The 14,709-nt window shown below is 53.6% G+C and overlaps 1 protein-coding gene across 3 annotated transcripts in view; it reads right to left on the reverse strand.

The window, feature by feature from the left end:
• Nucleotides 1-14,709, reverse strand: part of Cachd1 (cache domain containing 1) — a 143,529-nt gene that overhangs the window by 70,666 nt on the left and 58,154 nt on the right. For 2 of the 3 annotated variants that reach the window (XM_013514449.1, XM_013514451.1), the window contains one exon: nt 10,850-10,998. The exons of the other annotated variant lie outside the window; for it this stretch is intronic. In XM_013514449.1, the coding sequence (XP_013369903.1) occupies nt 10,850-10,857 (8 nt within the window). In that variant the 5' untranslated portion in view covers nt 10,858-10,998. The remainder of the gene's footprint in view (nt 1-10,849; nt 10,999-14,709) is intronic. 3 annotated transcript variants of the gene reach the window in all.

Consider the following 14,709-nt stretch of genomic DNA (forward strand, 5'->3'; position numbering starts at 1 on the left):
TGTGTACACATATGCACATCCCTGCACATGCACACAAATGTACACACACTCCCGCACATGCACACATATGCACACACACCCCTGTACGTGCACACACGCACACACACACGCACAAACCTGTGTGTCCACACACATGCACATACCCGCGACGAAGTGGCACAAACACTACTAGAGCAAGACTCTGCACTGAGACAGAAGCCATGCAGACCCGGGGCTTTCCGCCCAGTCGACTCAGGACCTGGGAGGGCTGGGAAGCAGCAGGTGGCGAGCATGTCCGGGGTGCGCGGGCTGCTCCAACTTCTCTTCTGATCAAAGACTTCATCAATCAAAGAAAAACTCACTTGGAGTCAGGACAGCCGGCTGGAGCCTCCGCAAGCCCTGCCGGGACCTTGGTGCCCTTCTGTGGTGGATTCAACTCGCGACCCCCAGTGAAGAGTCAGTGCAGTGTGGGTGCAGAAGGCCCACCCACCTGACGACTGTTGCTGACAGCATAAAAGGAGAACTGGAGAGGAAGAGGTGGTGCTGTTGGTTCTCCTGGAGGAGCTTGTCACGCTGGCTTTCCTGATATGAACTTAGCTGTTCTCATCATCGGAGGAGCTCGGGACCTCACTGTTGCTGAGGACGGCTGTGGTACTTTTCGGGAGAACTCTGGTCCTTACCTTGAGCATTACTTCCTGGCTCCAGTGCAGATCCCTCAGCCTGCTGGCACAGATCCTTCATCCCGCCGGCACAGACTTTCTAGCTTCTACCACTGAACACTGGGCCTTCCTAGTGTAGATCCTGGACATGGACTTGCGTGAGACATTGTCGTGGGCTCCAGGCCTCCAGCTGGACTCATGCAGGACACTGCTGTAGGCCCTAGGTCTTCAGTTGGACTCGTGCAGGACACTGCTGTGGGATCCAGGCCCTCAGCTGGATTCTTTGGGTCTCTAGTGCGTGGACAGATTTCCTGCCTTCTTCTGCACTTGACTCTTTGGGTGAACATTATAAAATAATCCTATGAATGATACGTCCTGTATTAAATCCGTTCCCTGTAAACCCTGACTACAACCCCCTCCCATCTGGGATGAGGCGGGCAGGGATGGGTAAGCAGTGGGTGTGGCGCCTCCCGTCCGGCTGGTCAGCAGCTGCAGAAGGATGTCCTGTCTGTGAATTAATGTTTGCACGTCACAGCCTAAGGCGGCATGTCGCCGAGACATAAACACTTGCAACTCTTTTTACATCAATTCAATAAAGTAACTGAGTAGGTTTTCAGCATACGAAGTGTGCCGCAGTCTTTGTTGGGTTTTCAATCCCGCTACAGTCCTCTGGGACCAGTATCTGCCAAGACGGGTCTGGGCGTTCGGCCCTCCTGCAGGAGCAATGCTCCTTAAAGGGACCGAGACGGAGCATGAGGGCAGGCCAGAGAATGAACTGAAGAGTAAAATCTGCCATGCAGTGCTGTGTGCAGAAACACACACAACACTTTTCTAGGCTAAGAGAGGGCTTGAGAGAAAGTTAAGCCAAGTTGCCAGGACCAAGCTTGTCGGGTTACCTGGCCCTGGGGGCACAGGCAGAGCAGAGGATCAGGAGTCATAAGGCCAAATGGATCCCTCTACTTTATTCATGTTTTACTTGTTTGGGGTGTTGGGGGTTGAGCCCAGTCTTTGCACTCAGCTACACCACCCCTGCCCTAGTTTTTATTTTCAGACAGGCTCTCACTAAGTCACTAAGTTATCCATATTGGGTTCCAACCTGAGATCTTCCTGCCTCAGCCTTCTGAGTGCTGGGATGACAGGTCTGCGCCACTGGGTCCGGCTTGTTTTCTCAGCTCTAGCTGCAAAACTCCCCTTGAGAGACTCCCTACCGCTGCCTTCCCACCGACTCCCGTCCAGGTGCCTTGCCGTAAGCGCCCCCTCATCTGAAAGACAGACTCTGCACCGTCACGCACCGCCCCACTCTGCCTCAGTTTACCTGACTGGTGCCCAGGGGCTCCGGAAGACACAGTCCTGCTCTATCTGATGCCTTCTCACTCCCAACCTTGAACCTGAAACAGGTGAGCGCACGGAAACGTTCCAGACGGAGGTTTGGCGCTTCTGCGTACAGTGACGCCTCCTCGCTGTGGAACTCGGCCCCTTCCAAATCCTGCTCCAACGAGGAAGTCACAGCACTGACTGTGTTTTCCCCACACGGGATAAGGGAAAGCCAAATAATCGGTTCTGAGGCCCCAAAATTACATTACATAAATTCACTGCTCCAGGACTTCAACGAATCCCGCAGTGATTTCTTTCTTTGACTGTCGTGGTTCAGTTTTCCCCTCGGCTCTGCCACAGGCGTCAGTGACCTTCTCTGGACCAACGGTTACGAGGTTTTACACGAGGAAAGCGCTCAGACGGAAGCGTCACCCTTTGTGTCCACGGGGACATGCGACACGTGACTCGCTCTCGGCCTGTGCAGGTTTCTTCAAGTCCGATTTTGAGTTCGACTATGGAGCAAGGTTATGAACGCAGAGATTTTTTTCTGACTTTGCCATCTGCGTAGGGGAAGTTGGAGCTTGGAGCCACGTGACGGCGGTATCACTGTATTATAAACTCACTCTGCTTTAATAAACTTGCCCGGTGTAACTGGACACCCAGACCACGAAGTCAGCGTCGACTTAGGTCTCCTACCTGAGCTCACGACGTGGAGTAACTCCCAGAGGACTGCGAGGAACGGTCACGGAAGTGTTTACCAGCACCGCGCAATCTCCCCCGAGACGGAGGGACTTGGTGACCCTGACCTCATCCTCACCCCGGGACTCCAACCCAAAAGCCAAGTCGGGGTGCAGCGTGGCGCTGGTGCCGCTGGCAAACACTCCCCAGGGCCAGCACTGCAGGGTGTGCAACACGACGCGGGGGCGCCGAGCCGGAAGGTGAAGGGCACAAGCGGCCAGGCGCCTTAGCCGGGCACATGGAGCCCGCAGCTTCCAGGCACTACGTCAGTCACCTGATTCTGCCCGGGACGAAGCCAGAGAGAGCGCAGCCAACAGCGGAGTTCGTTTCCCCTGGCTCCACACCTGTGCAAGTAAAATCAGACCAGGTCTTCCCGATGCCGCACGGGTGACAAGTGAAATACCCCTAGTCTCATGTCTCCTCTTTTCACTCCATTTCTCAGAAACCTTAAACTAGCCACACCTGGTGGTGCACGCTCTCAGCACTCTGGGAGGCTGAAGCAGGAGGATCCAAGTTAGAGCCCAGCCTGAGCAACTGACTTAGTGAGACTATCTCAAAATTTAAAAAAATTTAAAAAGGGCTGAGGATAGAGCTCAGTGCAATGGTTCTGGGTACAATCCACAGTATCAAAACAAAACAAAGTGTAAACTAACTCACTCCCTCAAGCAACCAGTAGTGTCTTCAGGGGTCGCTTTGTCAAGCTCTAGAAGGGAAGAGACACCGTTATCCTTTACTTTCTCAAAGGGGTCCAAACCCCACAGGAAACGGTCGAGTCATACAGTCTGGCCCTCAAGGGTCCCAGGGCCTGTGCTCAGGCCAGCTTCCCAGCTGCTTCTTCCACTTCCTGCTCCTGGGCCGCTCCGGCCTTAGGTTTTCTCCAGCAGACCTTCTCTCCACCAGAGCACTTCCCTGTCCCTCCCTGCGTTCAAGCCCTCTTCTTCTTCCATACCCAGCTGAACTGTCTCTTCCAAGTTTGCCCAGGAAGCAAGGAGGGAGTGACTTAACTTCCACAGAAGATAACTCCACTCCCCCAGGTTCACGTAACTCTCAGAAAGGGGAAAACAGATTCCCTCCTGGATTCCGGGATTTACCAATCTCAGTAGTGGGATTACAGATGTGCACCACCAGGCCCAGGTGATTGTGTCCTTAAATCTACTATAAATTCCTCAAAAACCTCACACCGGAATCTAAATCTTATAAATCAGTGTTAATCATTACAATTAAAAAACAACTCTCCAGTATTCCTGGCTCAGATCCTGTCCACAGTACTTACAGAACCTGAAATGCTAACACAGCCATTTACTCGGCGCCTGAATCACGCCCCCAGATACACACCCGCCTTTGGCAGGAAGCACGCCCCTCAGATTCTGAACTCCCATCCAGTGCTCATCTACTTTGTAAGCAGAACCGGAGAACACAGCAGAAGGTTCTGAGAGTAAGGACTCGTACTCTCCTGGTCAAAATCTGAATATTAATAAAAATCGTCAAGTCTATGACAGGCCTCACAGTCCAGTTCTCTACCCTCTCAGGGTAGGATGGTTCATCCGATGCACCAACTGGGGTGGGTCGTGGTACCCAGCCATGAAGTCAAACACCATTCTGGATGTCTCTGTGATGGCATTTTTGGGATGACATTGCTGTCCAGATTGTGGATTTTGTGTAGAGTGGATTACTCTGTATCACCAGGTAGGTCTTATCTAGTCAGTTGAAGGCTTTCATGGAACCAATATTGAGTCCTTTAAGCAAGGGGGGATGTTCCCAGAAGACTGCACCTCCTTTTGGGGTGTCCAGCTGGCCAGTGGCCCTGCAGAGCCTGCACCTGGACTGACACCATCACGGAGACACCCCCAAGGTTCCGGGTCTGGACAATCCAACCGGCATGGAGGGCTGAACGGTGGCCGTGCAGGAGAATCACAATCAGCAGCCCAGCCCTCTGCCCGCGGCCTCTCTGCAGCACTGGCCCCCCAGGAGCGAGCGGGGAGCCCCGACTCCTGAGTGCCAGCGCAGGGCGTGTGAAGTGTGGGTTCTTCCGGAACGCGGGAGCCCGGTGCTTCCCAGGACCGCGTGATCGCCAGGCGTGCACAGCTGGGAGCTCCCTGCGGTCAGCTGGGCTCCAACCCAACCAGCGCTTCTGGTGTCCGGGACTGTGGAAGCTCTGCAGGTCTCCCGGGCGTGTGAGACAGAATTAGCTCTTGGGTGTAGTCTCCTGGCTTTAGGAAGAGGTGGAAACCAGCAGAAGCTCTGTGCTCCCCGTGTCAGCCTCAGAGCTGGATGGCCGGTTCCACCTCGGCCCTGACTCAAGCGTAAGTGAATGGGGACAACCGCTGTCAACACCACTGGGAGACACAGAGAAGAACAGGGCTCTCTCTAATCCCGTCTCCCAGCACTTCCCCCTCGTTTATCCTCTCCTCATGACGTGACAGAGACGTCACACACAGGCCTGTGACGTCCACCGAAGAAACCCAGGAGAAGAGGGAACGGGCTTGAGGGTGTGGCAGTGACAGGGCCGCCTGGTCTGCGGGGAACCTCAGCACTGGCAGAGTCACATGCACACAGGAAGCTCACCACGGTGCAGGCCGGCGAGCGTCAGGGGCTGGGAGCCATGGGCAGAGAGGCTGCGCCTGCGAGTCTGTGCTCCACCTTTCCTGGGTCAGCTCCGTTCACACGCAAACCGTTTAAAATCAAGAGCCACAAATCTGCACACCACGACTGCCAAGCAGGACAAGGCAAGGAAACGGGCTGCACGGACTCACGTGGCCAGGGACGAAAGAGGCAGGGCCGAGACTGCCCAGGGCCCTGCTCCCACGGAGGCAGATGGCCACGAAGTGGGGACTCGAACCCAGGACTGCGGATCTTCTGAGTGCTCAGGGAACGCAGACATGTGAAAAATGGATACTTGCCCAAGGTTTAAACGGCGGTGGCTTTAAAAACTGGTACATCTGAAACATCTGTCGCCCCCAGTGTCTCTTAGGCCGCGTGGTCCCTGTACCTCCATGAACCCCTGCTGACTCCCAGAGCTCTTGTCCCCTCCACCCCTAACCTGACCCAAAGCCAGGGACGCGGCTGAGTAAGGTGCAGGAAGAGACGGCCCTCTCTCCCGGCGGGGTTGTGGAAGCCGTGCTGTTGAAGGTGAGTTTGTTGTAGGCTGAGCCTTAACCCGGCTGCTTTTCTGTCTTCGAGCATGTTACGTCTTCAGCTCCCTTCCCTCCTCAACACTCACAGAGGCCCTGACCACCGCGCGGGCCCTTGCATGCTCATCAACTCAGGGCCCTGTGCAGGGACGCAGAGTCGACCAGTAAGACGGGCTGAGGAGCACAGTGCTGAGCTCATCGGAAAAAGCAACGCGGCAGGTTCTCCCCGCCGCTATCACAGTATGATCTTCAGCACGGGTGACAAAGACTCCCCGCAGTGGTACTCTTGAAAGCCCCTCTCTTCCAAAATGGGTATTGTTGGGGCTGGGGATTTAGCTCAGCGGCAAAAGCACCTGCCTGGCAAGCGCAAGGTCATGAGTTCGGTTCCTGGTACCAGAGAAAAACCAAAAAAAAAAAAAAAAACAACAAAAAAAAACAAACAAAATGTGTATTGTTTTGTTTCTTATTGTAATGTATGTATTCTAAGCCCCAGTAAGGAAGATAAAATAGGAATTATAAATCAGCAGGAACAAAAGGTTTGACCCGAAACAAAAATTAAAAAGGAGCTGCTGGTTAAAAGTACTTACAGCTGGGTGTGGTGGCGCATGCCTATAATCCCAGCGCTTGGAGGCTGAGGCAAGAAGATCCTTGTGAGTTCAAGACCAGCCTGGGCTACAAAGCAAGCTCAAGGTGAGCCTGAACTGCATAGCGAGACCTTGTCTCAAAAGAAAGAGAAAAACAAATATAAAAAAATGAAAGTATTTTTAAAAACGCTGTCCTGGCTCTGACCCATCTTCCTCAGACAGGAAGAGGCCGAGGGGAACTGCTGGTGACAGTGACTGTGGTGTCCCGCCGGCGCTGCTGCAGGAGGAAGGATGGCAGGTGCCGCCCACTTGAGAATGGCCACCGGGGCTGGGGATTTAGCTCAGCGGCACAGCGCCTGCTCGGCAGGTGCAAGGTCATGAGTTCGATTCCCGGCACTGGAAAAAAGCCAGAAAAAAGCCCCCAGCACCCTCAAAAAAGAGAATGGCCGTGCTATGGATCTAAGAGTGGAGATCCTTCACCCGAGGTCCAGTTGCTTACAGGACTTATACAGAAGCTGTACTGTTGTACATGCACACGGCCGGACACAGGCCCCACGCATGAAGAGTTCAAAGAGTTTGACTTCAGACTACGACTTCTTGGGCTGGGCATGGTGGCGTCCACCTATCATCCCAGCGCTCAGCAGGCTGAGGCAGGAGGATCACAGTGACTTTGAGGTCAGCCTGGGCTACAGAGTAAGACCGTTTCAACAAACAAACAAACAAACAAAACACCAAACAAAAACAGTAATAGCTCACAGTTTGGAAGGATTTCAGTAATAATCAGAGTCCATGTGCCATAAGCTTTAGTTGTGACCGTCATTTTCACAATTTCATCCACTTAATATTTTCCCGTAAAATAATTAAATTTTTAAGATTTAGCTGTATTTATTTTAAAAAGAAACGTGTGTTATGCCCTATGAGGAAGAAAACCACAGCAGTATCTCTTGAGAGAGGATGATATTGGAATAAATGTGTAAGAATCCACAGGAAGTCTGTCAAGGTCTCCTCTCTCCCCTTGGTGGGGCGTGGGTGTACATACGTGGCTGTAATCCTAGCTCTTCAGAGCTGGGGCAAGAGAGTTGCTTTGAGTTTCACAGGGTCTCTACATGTCGATACTGTCTAAAAAAACCCACAACCAAAATAAATAACTAAACACCTCTCCTTCACCTCAGCCTGGTGAGGTGGGTGTTGTCATTCTCCTTTCACTGATTGGGAAACCGAGGCTCAGGATTGAAGGGTCTTCCCAAGGTCAACCCGGGAAGCAAAGAGGTCCGACTCAGAAACCAAGTCTGCCTGTGCTAGAAACACTGTTTCTGATCACGACTTGAAACTTCCATGAGGCTGGGCTCTTCCTTCCTGCACAGACTCTGCCCTGAGCGCTGAGGTCCACCCCGCGGACGCCCTTGCAGAGGGGCTGGGAGTCGGGCCACAGGGAGTGGAGCCCATGGGCGCAGCAGAGCCCTGCAGGCGGAGAGCGGAGAGAGGCCCCTCGGGAGCGGCTGGAACTGGGCTTCTTCCCTGTCAGCTGCGCCTCCTGGTTTCTGAGGCTTCCTCGATTTTTAGAAAGTGCTCGTGCTTAGCCAATGGCTGGAAAACGGCCAGGTGGGATGCGCCGGAGACGCCTGCGTGCAGCTTCCTGGAAAGACCTCGCGGTGGAGAGCTGGTGGCCCGGGCTGAGGCAGGGAGGGCGTCCTCGCAGGTGTCACCGGTGTCCTGCGTCTCTGGTATCCGGGACGCCCCAGGCCAGTCCTTGCTCCGCACCCACCAGGGTGAGGGCGCAGTGCTCCGGCAACATGGACAAGGCTCAGGGAGGCCTCTCGGACGCGCAGCCGGACATAGGAGGAGCTGCGGCAGAAGCTGCCTGCTGCTGTCACCCTGCCAACCCCACACGGACGACGGCTCTGCCCAGAGATCTCGACCGGTACTCAGCCCCTCTCGGGGATCCCAGGCAGAAGTCCCCGTCTCCACAGTAACGTGGTCCCAAGCGCCGGCCCGGTTCACGCCCACACTGCCTTGCACCACCTCGCGTGGGTGGAGGGAGGCGATTTTCCCAGCCGGTGCCTCGATGTTCAGAATTCAGAGCACGCGCACGTTATTCTAAAGGGTACCGCAGTAGTCTGAGTCTCACACCTGCACCCGTCTGTGTAAACATGCCTGCGTGTTTGCCTGGGACGTTACTCCGAACGGCCAGCTCGAGGGACACGTGTACTTCTGAAGCTCACAGAATTGCTTCCTGACGTTGTGTTTTGTTGTGCCGGGGGCACCACACGTGGGGCCGTGTGTGCCAGGCTCTGCCACAGACTGTGCTGCAGCCTCGGGGGTCGTCTCTGGTTTGTGGACGCACAACACCACATTCTCCCCGATAATGCGAATTTCTTGCAAGCAGACATCCACCGACGCTTACCTATACTTAAACCAAGTCAGATTCCAAAGGTAGTGATTAACCCGACCACTCGCGCCAGGGCTACGACGGGAGGGGGCTGACCCTGCCAGCAGCAGGGAAGGTGACTGCGTACCGTGAAGGCTGCACCCGACCCTCCACATGATCGGGGCGCTCGAGGAGCCCAGGGGAACGGGGGGTGCTCACCCACGGGAGCTGAGCTCTTCTGGGACACAAGGTGTGAAGGGGGCAAGGAGCCAAGTGGGCAGAGCAGAGAATGGCCGAGGTGCTCCTCGAGCCCTAACTGACGTCACCAGGCAGTGCTGCACCAGGCAGGTTCCCGGGCTTTTCCATGTTCGTCACTGACACGGCCGGCCAGGCACTCTCTGGGGGGAGGGATGGGGCCCCAGCTCCGGCCGTGACGACCAAAAATATGTCCAGACACGGTCCGCTGTCCCTCCAGGGGCAGAAGCCTAATTGTACCTCCAGGGAATTCTGATCACTATACCACCACTGCTCCCTGTCCTGAAAATGATTTTTCCTAGGTCTCACAACCCAACTGGCCCCTCGTTTTTATATGAAGGGTAAGTTCGCCAAACGCACTGAGTCACGGGTCCCCCACTCTAAAAAGAATCGGCTCCTGGGAAGAAGCTTCGAAGTAAAAATGCAATGTCCCCCTTCCCGGGGAGGTACAGAAACGGGAAGCTGCTGTTTAGAGCGTTACGGTTTATGAAACGTTTTCACCCTTGACTTCACGGAGTGCTCACATACGGAGTGCAGCCTTCCAAACTGTCCCCGCCCCGAAGGGAAGCTGTGCTCAGGGACGTGGCTGTCCCTGACCATGAGGGGCTCTGTGCAGAGGGGAGACCTGGCCGCGTCTCACTCCCGGAGAGGTCGGGAGTGGGGAGCTGCGTGGCTCCCGGCCCCGGGTGGGTTCACCGGGACGACACCACTTAGGGTCACAGGGACACACAAGATGATAGGCTGAGGGTACCTACTGCCCATGACACCGCCAAACCCGCGGCAGAAACTTGCTGTCAAGGGAAAGACACACGAACCACGGGAGCACTTTATTCTACGCACGCCTCGCACAGCCTCGGGCGCGTTGCCGGGGGACAGAGGCAACTGCGCACGAGTTCACGTTTGTGCTCACAGAGTTTTTTGAAAAAGCGTGCTAAGATCTTTTACTTATTCTAAACCGCTCTAGAAAATTGGTAAAATAGATGACTGTCTACGCTGAGAGTAAACAGCATAAAATTACACAGGCAATAACTAGGTCAAGGACACACAGCTACGCAGAAACCAAGTCAAACTGAAAATTAAGTTCTTTGTCTCACTAGGTAGCTGCTCCGCCCGCTTCCACGGCCAGCACCACTGTCCAGGTACAGATACCGCTTGTCTAATAAACAGAAGTATCTTTGACTGTGCGTGTATTTTGCTGTTTTAGTACTAACTGATTGCCTTTCTTCAGAAATTTTAGTGGTAATGTCTTCTATTTAAGAAGTATGAATTTGTGTGACTCAAAGCTAAAAAGCACTCCCTTCAAGAAAACAAATTTCACATCCACGAGACTATCGTACTCTTGGCTTTAGAGTTGACCCCCCACCAGGTGTAGTGGTGCAGGCCTATAATCCCAGCACTTTGGGAAGCTGAGGCAGGCAGATCGAAAATCTGAGCCCCGCCCGGGCACCTTAGTAATTTAAGGAGACCCTCTTTCATAGCAAAGGGCTGGGGTTGTTGCTCAGTGCCAAAACCCCACAAAATTCCCAGGCCTGAAAACAGAGCTGACTCGTAACAGATCCTCTGCAATTCCCTGAGCTCAGCAGACTCCGTACCCAGACAACAGCTGACCCTCCCGACCGAGCTCCACAGCGACAACACAGGCGCGTGGGGTGGGCAGGGGCTGGGACTTTCGTGACAGCAGAACCGGAGTTAAGGATGACCTGTGTGCGGAGGGGGTTTTATCCCACACGACACACGTGCAGTCACAAAGCACGCACACTGCACACGCATGTGCGAGCAGCTCAGCTCCGGGCGCACGGCCGCGGGAGGGCGGGGCCTTACTCCATCATGCTGGGCGGGAGCGTGCAGCAGTCCTGGATGGCGGTGAGCGGGGACGTCAGGTGCGCCGTGTAGGACGCCTCCACGACTTGCTTGTTGCGATTCACCACGTCCAGGTATCGGCTGAACTTCTCGCGGATCTTTTTGGCTAGCTGTGGGGCGACAGTGAGCAACATCAGTGCCAAGCCTGACGCAGCAACCCATAATACTTCTCCTAGTCAACTAATGAATGTGTGCCTCAGGCTGCATACACTGAACCTCAGGTAAGCCCAAAGCACACCCGAGTCTTCTTCCACTGTGAGGCGAAAATGATTAAGACTAAAAGTGCCCAGTGTAGCTGGGCGTGGGGGTGCACACCTGTAATCCCAGCATTGTGGGAAGCTGAGGCAGGAGAATTCCAAGTTTTAGCCAGCCTGAGGACATCCTTAAAAGAATTAGCGAGACCCTGTTTACAAAAAGAGGCCCTGCTGAAGAAAGGCAGAAGTTGAGGATGTACTTCAACGTTAAGGCCGTGCGATCCACCTCAGTACAAAAAAAACCACCAAAACAGGAAAGCCTAAGGCCCAGTCAATGGACAGCAATAAAACAGTATCTTCTGGTTTCCAACAGAAAACGACACATCATGAATTTCTCACGTACCCCAAATTCAAACGGAATGACAGCTTTCGATTAAAGCCCTTGCTGGGAAAAGAAAAACGAACACTTCTGCTGTTATTAATGGCCAGCGTGCCAGGGTCCCAAGCAAGAAATGCATGACGTCTCCTCACTGTGGTCCTGGGCTCGAACAGGTTTTCGGGGTGGGGGTGGGGAGCACGTGCAGGAAGGGGAGGACTTCCAGCCTGGGGGTGGGGACTCCCCGCGACAGCCCTCCAGGGTGGACACTGTGGACGTGCAGGAAGCGGGGTACAGCCAGGAGCTCGCTGCTCTCTGGCCACCGCGCCAGCTTTCCTGCGGGAGTCGTGGCGGCCGTCGGGAGTGCCCTGCTTTCCTCTGAGGCACCTGCCAAATGCCACAGCTTAGCTCAGTCCCCTGGGAAGCACTGCCGTCTCCCTTCCCCAGACGCAATGGCCGCGGGGAGCACAGCTCACTGGGTTTGTGCAGCCTGGAATTTGAAATGCACCGGAGGGGAGCTAACTGTGACCACAGGCCACACGGCCCGCACCAACTGACCACTTCTGGGCTGAGAACGGAAGTCGCTCAGAATGCCTTCATTTGTTATTTTCAAACCAATTTTTAAAAAAAAATTATTTATTTTGGTACTGGGAATCGAACTCAGGACCTGGTGCTTGCCAGGCAGGCGCTGTGCCACTGAGCTATGTCCCTGGCTGCTCAAACCAATTTTTAAATCTTATCTGTCCTCCAGGGAAATTCTAGGGGCTTTCAGAGCCTTAATCAAAGAAACTGGGGTTCTTTGGGCTTCCTAAACACTGTACAAATAATGAAGTTTGCAGAAAGTTCCAGAGGTCAAGTTTAATCTGACAGTGATTGCTGGGGTCCGGCCCACCATTCCCAAGGTGGAGCTGTGTGTCCAGAAGGTAATGGGTCCACTGACACTCGGCCCTGGAGCTAGAGCTCCTACTGAGATACACGCGCCACTGCGGTACGGTGCACAAATAGCTGGATTCCACTGGAGATTTCGCCTGACAAGAGACATCAGCCTATGGTGGGAGGTGGTTCTGTCATAACGTGGTAGAAATGGGTACAGAGCGGGCAGGTAGGGGGTCGGGGTGTCCCTAAACATGACACCAAGCAGGGCAGCTCCTGGGAACCCAGAAGCATTTGGCCCCCAAAGGTCAGTCAAGCCACAGCTGAGAAACCCTGATGCAGAGAAAAAGCAAAGATAATGACCTCAATGTGTAATTCAGCCGACAGGTCCTGGACCGTTCTACCTCCCTTCTCCACCCATTCAAAATGGTACTTGAACATGGAAAAGGTCTAACAAACTCCAACTTTACAGACTTCTGTTTTGTTCTTTGTCATTCCTTCCCCAAGGCAACATAGAAGCAGTGAGTGGATGCCTCTAGTTCTTAGAAATGTAGTCCAGGTGCGCACCTCTAATCTCAGCACTCTGGAGGCTGAGGCAGGAAGATCACAGATTGAACCCAGCCCAGAAAACTCAGTAACTTAGCCAGACCTTGTCTCAAAATGAAAAATGACAAAAAGGCTGGGGATGTAGCTGAGTTCAAAGGCTCTTGAGTGCAACCCCCAGTACTGCAATAAACAAACAAACAAACAAGATGAAATAAAACTTGGTCCAAGGACTGAGCTAGGACTGCTCCCTCATCCTCCCTACATCTGCGGCTGGGTGTGTGCAGCAGCAGAGTCTCCAGTGACGGGCAGTGCAGGAAGCGAGGAAGCAGGTGCAGCCGGAAAGCCCGACGTGTGCTCCCCCGGTGTCCACGTCCCCACTTGCTACGCTCTAACGCACTGTCTGTGCTCCAGTGTAGATGTCCCCTGAGGCCTCGTGCCCTCTCAGGTGGGGCTTCTGCAAGACCATTGGATGGTGGGGCTGAAGTTGACTTCCTGTTAAGAGGCGGGGCCAGGCGCTCACGTCCCCCTCCCTGGCTCCTCCTTTCTCTCTCTGCTTCCTATCGGCCATGCGGTGAGCAGCAGCCCTCTGCGTGCCCCGTGCACCACACCTGCCCACCTTGGAGCAGCCAACCATGGACTGAGCCCTCTGCAAACTGAGCCAAAATAACCCTTCCTCCTTTCACTTGTGGTGCGGGGTATTGTGTCCACATCTGAGAAAGAGTAAGACACTGTGGCTGACCTCTGGTTATGTTTTTGTTTGCCTACTCGTCTTTGGCACCTACTGCACTGCTGGGCATTCTAGGTATAGAGAAAATATTTAATAGTAAACAAAGAAATGAACTCGCTCCTGAGCGTCAGCAACCTTACCTTTTGGTCTTACGACCAACAGCCTCTTCAAAGTGCAGGCCGTTTGTTTACTTATTTACTTATGGTGCCGGAGATCAAACCCAGGGCCTTGCGCATGGGAGGCAAGTGCTCTACCGCTGAGTTGCACCCTCAGCCTGGAATATTTATTTTGAAAATATACAATGCATTCTAGGAATGCCAGCAGGAAGTGCATTTTATCTGTCCTTTGTAGGCTCTGAGTTCCGGTAAAAATAAATCTCACTGATTTTCCCTGGGAAGTGTAAACAGGCTGACCCATCACTACAGAATAAATGCTCTGGAACAGAACAAACACAAGATTGGGATTTCCATATTATATCATCACCAGTTCATGCTAAAATAAACAAGAAACTTGGATTCATTTCTGTCTTTCACCAACTCACATGTAGTCTTAATGTTTAACTCCACCTGAGAAATATCCCAGGGTTTCGAACATTAAAAAGGCTGGTACTGTAATCTGATCCACTGCCCTCCTGCCCTCCCGGCCTCCTTTCCTTCCTTTTTTGAGGCAGAGTCTCTCTGTGTAGCTCAGGCTGGCCTTGAACTCATGGAGATCCTCCTGCCTCAGCCTCCTGAGTGCTGGGATTACAGGCATGCACCACCACGCGACTCTACTTCCTGTTTGTGTACAGGCCACTGTTGTATCCATAAATGTTTATTTTTAAAGAAGAATAATATCTTATATACTCAGTAATTACGTGAAATTCAAATTTCAGTTTTCACAAATAAAGGCTGGGATGCAGTCCTGTGGTCACATGCTGACATGGCTGCTCCCACTCTTCTAGGGCAGAGGCAAGCAGCTGCAACGAGGCGACCGGCCTGCCCTGTGCTCTGTGGAAGTGTGGCCGGGGGCTCTGCCTCGCCCCAGGTGGGGACTCGACTCCGGGAGGGAGGATACAGAAACTGCGGCAGACGCTGTAACTGGCCCTTTCCCCCGCTGCCGCCGT

The sequence above is a fragment of the Chinchilla lanigera genome, unplaced genomic scaffold (assembly GCF_000276665.1).
Source record: "Chinchilla lanigera isolate Chin_1 unplaced genomic scaffold, ChiLan1.0 scaffold00022, whole genome shotgun sequence".
Classification (NCBI taxonomy): domain Eukaryota; kingdom Metazoa; phylum Chordata; class Mammalia; order Rodentia; family Chinchillidae; genus Chinchilla; species Chinchilla lanigera.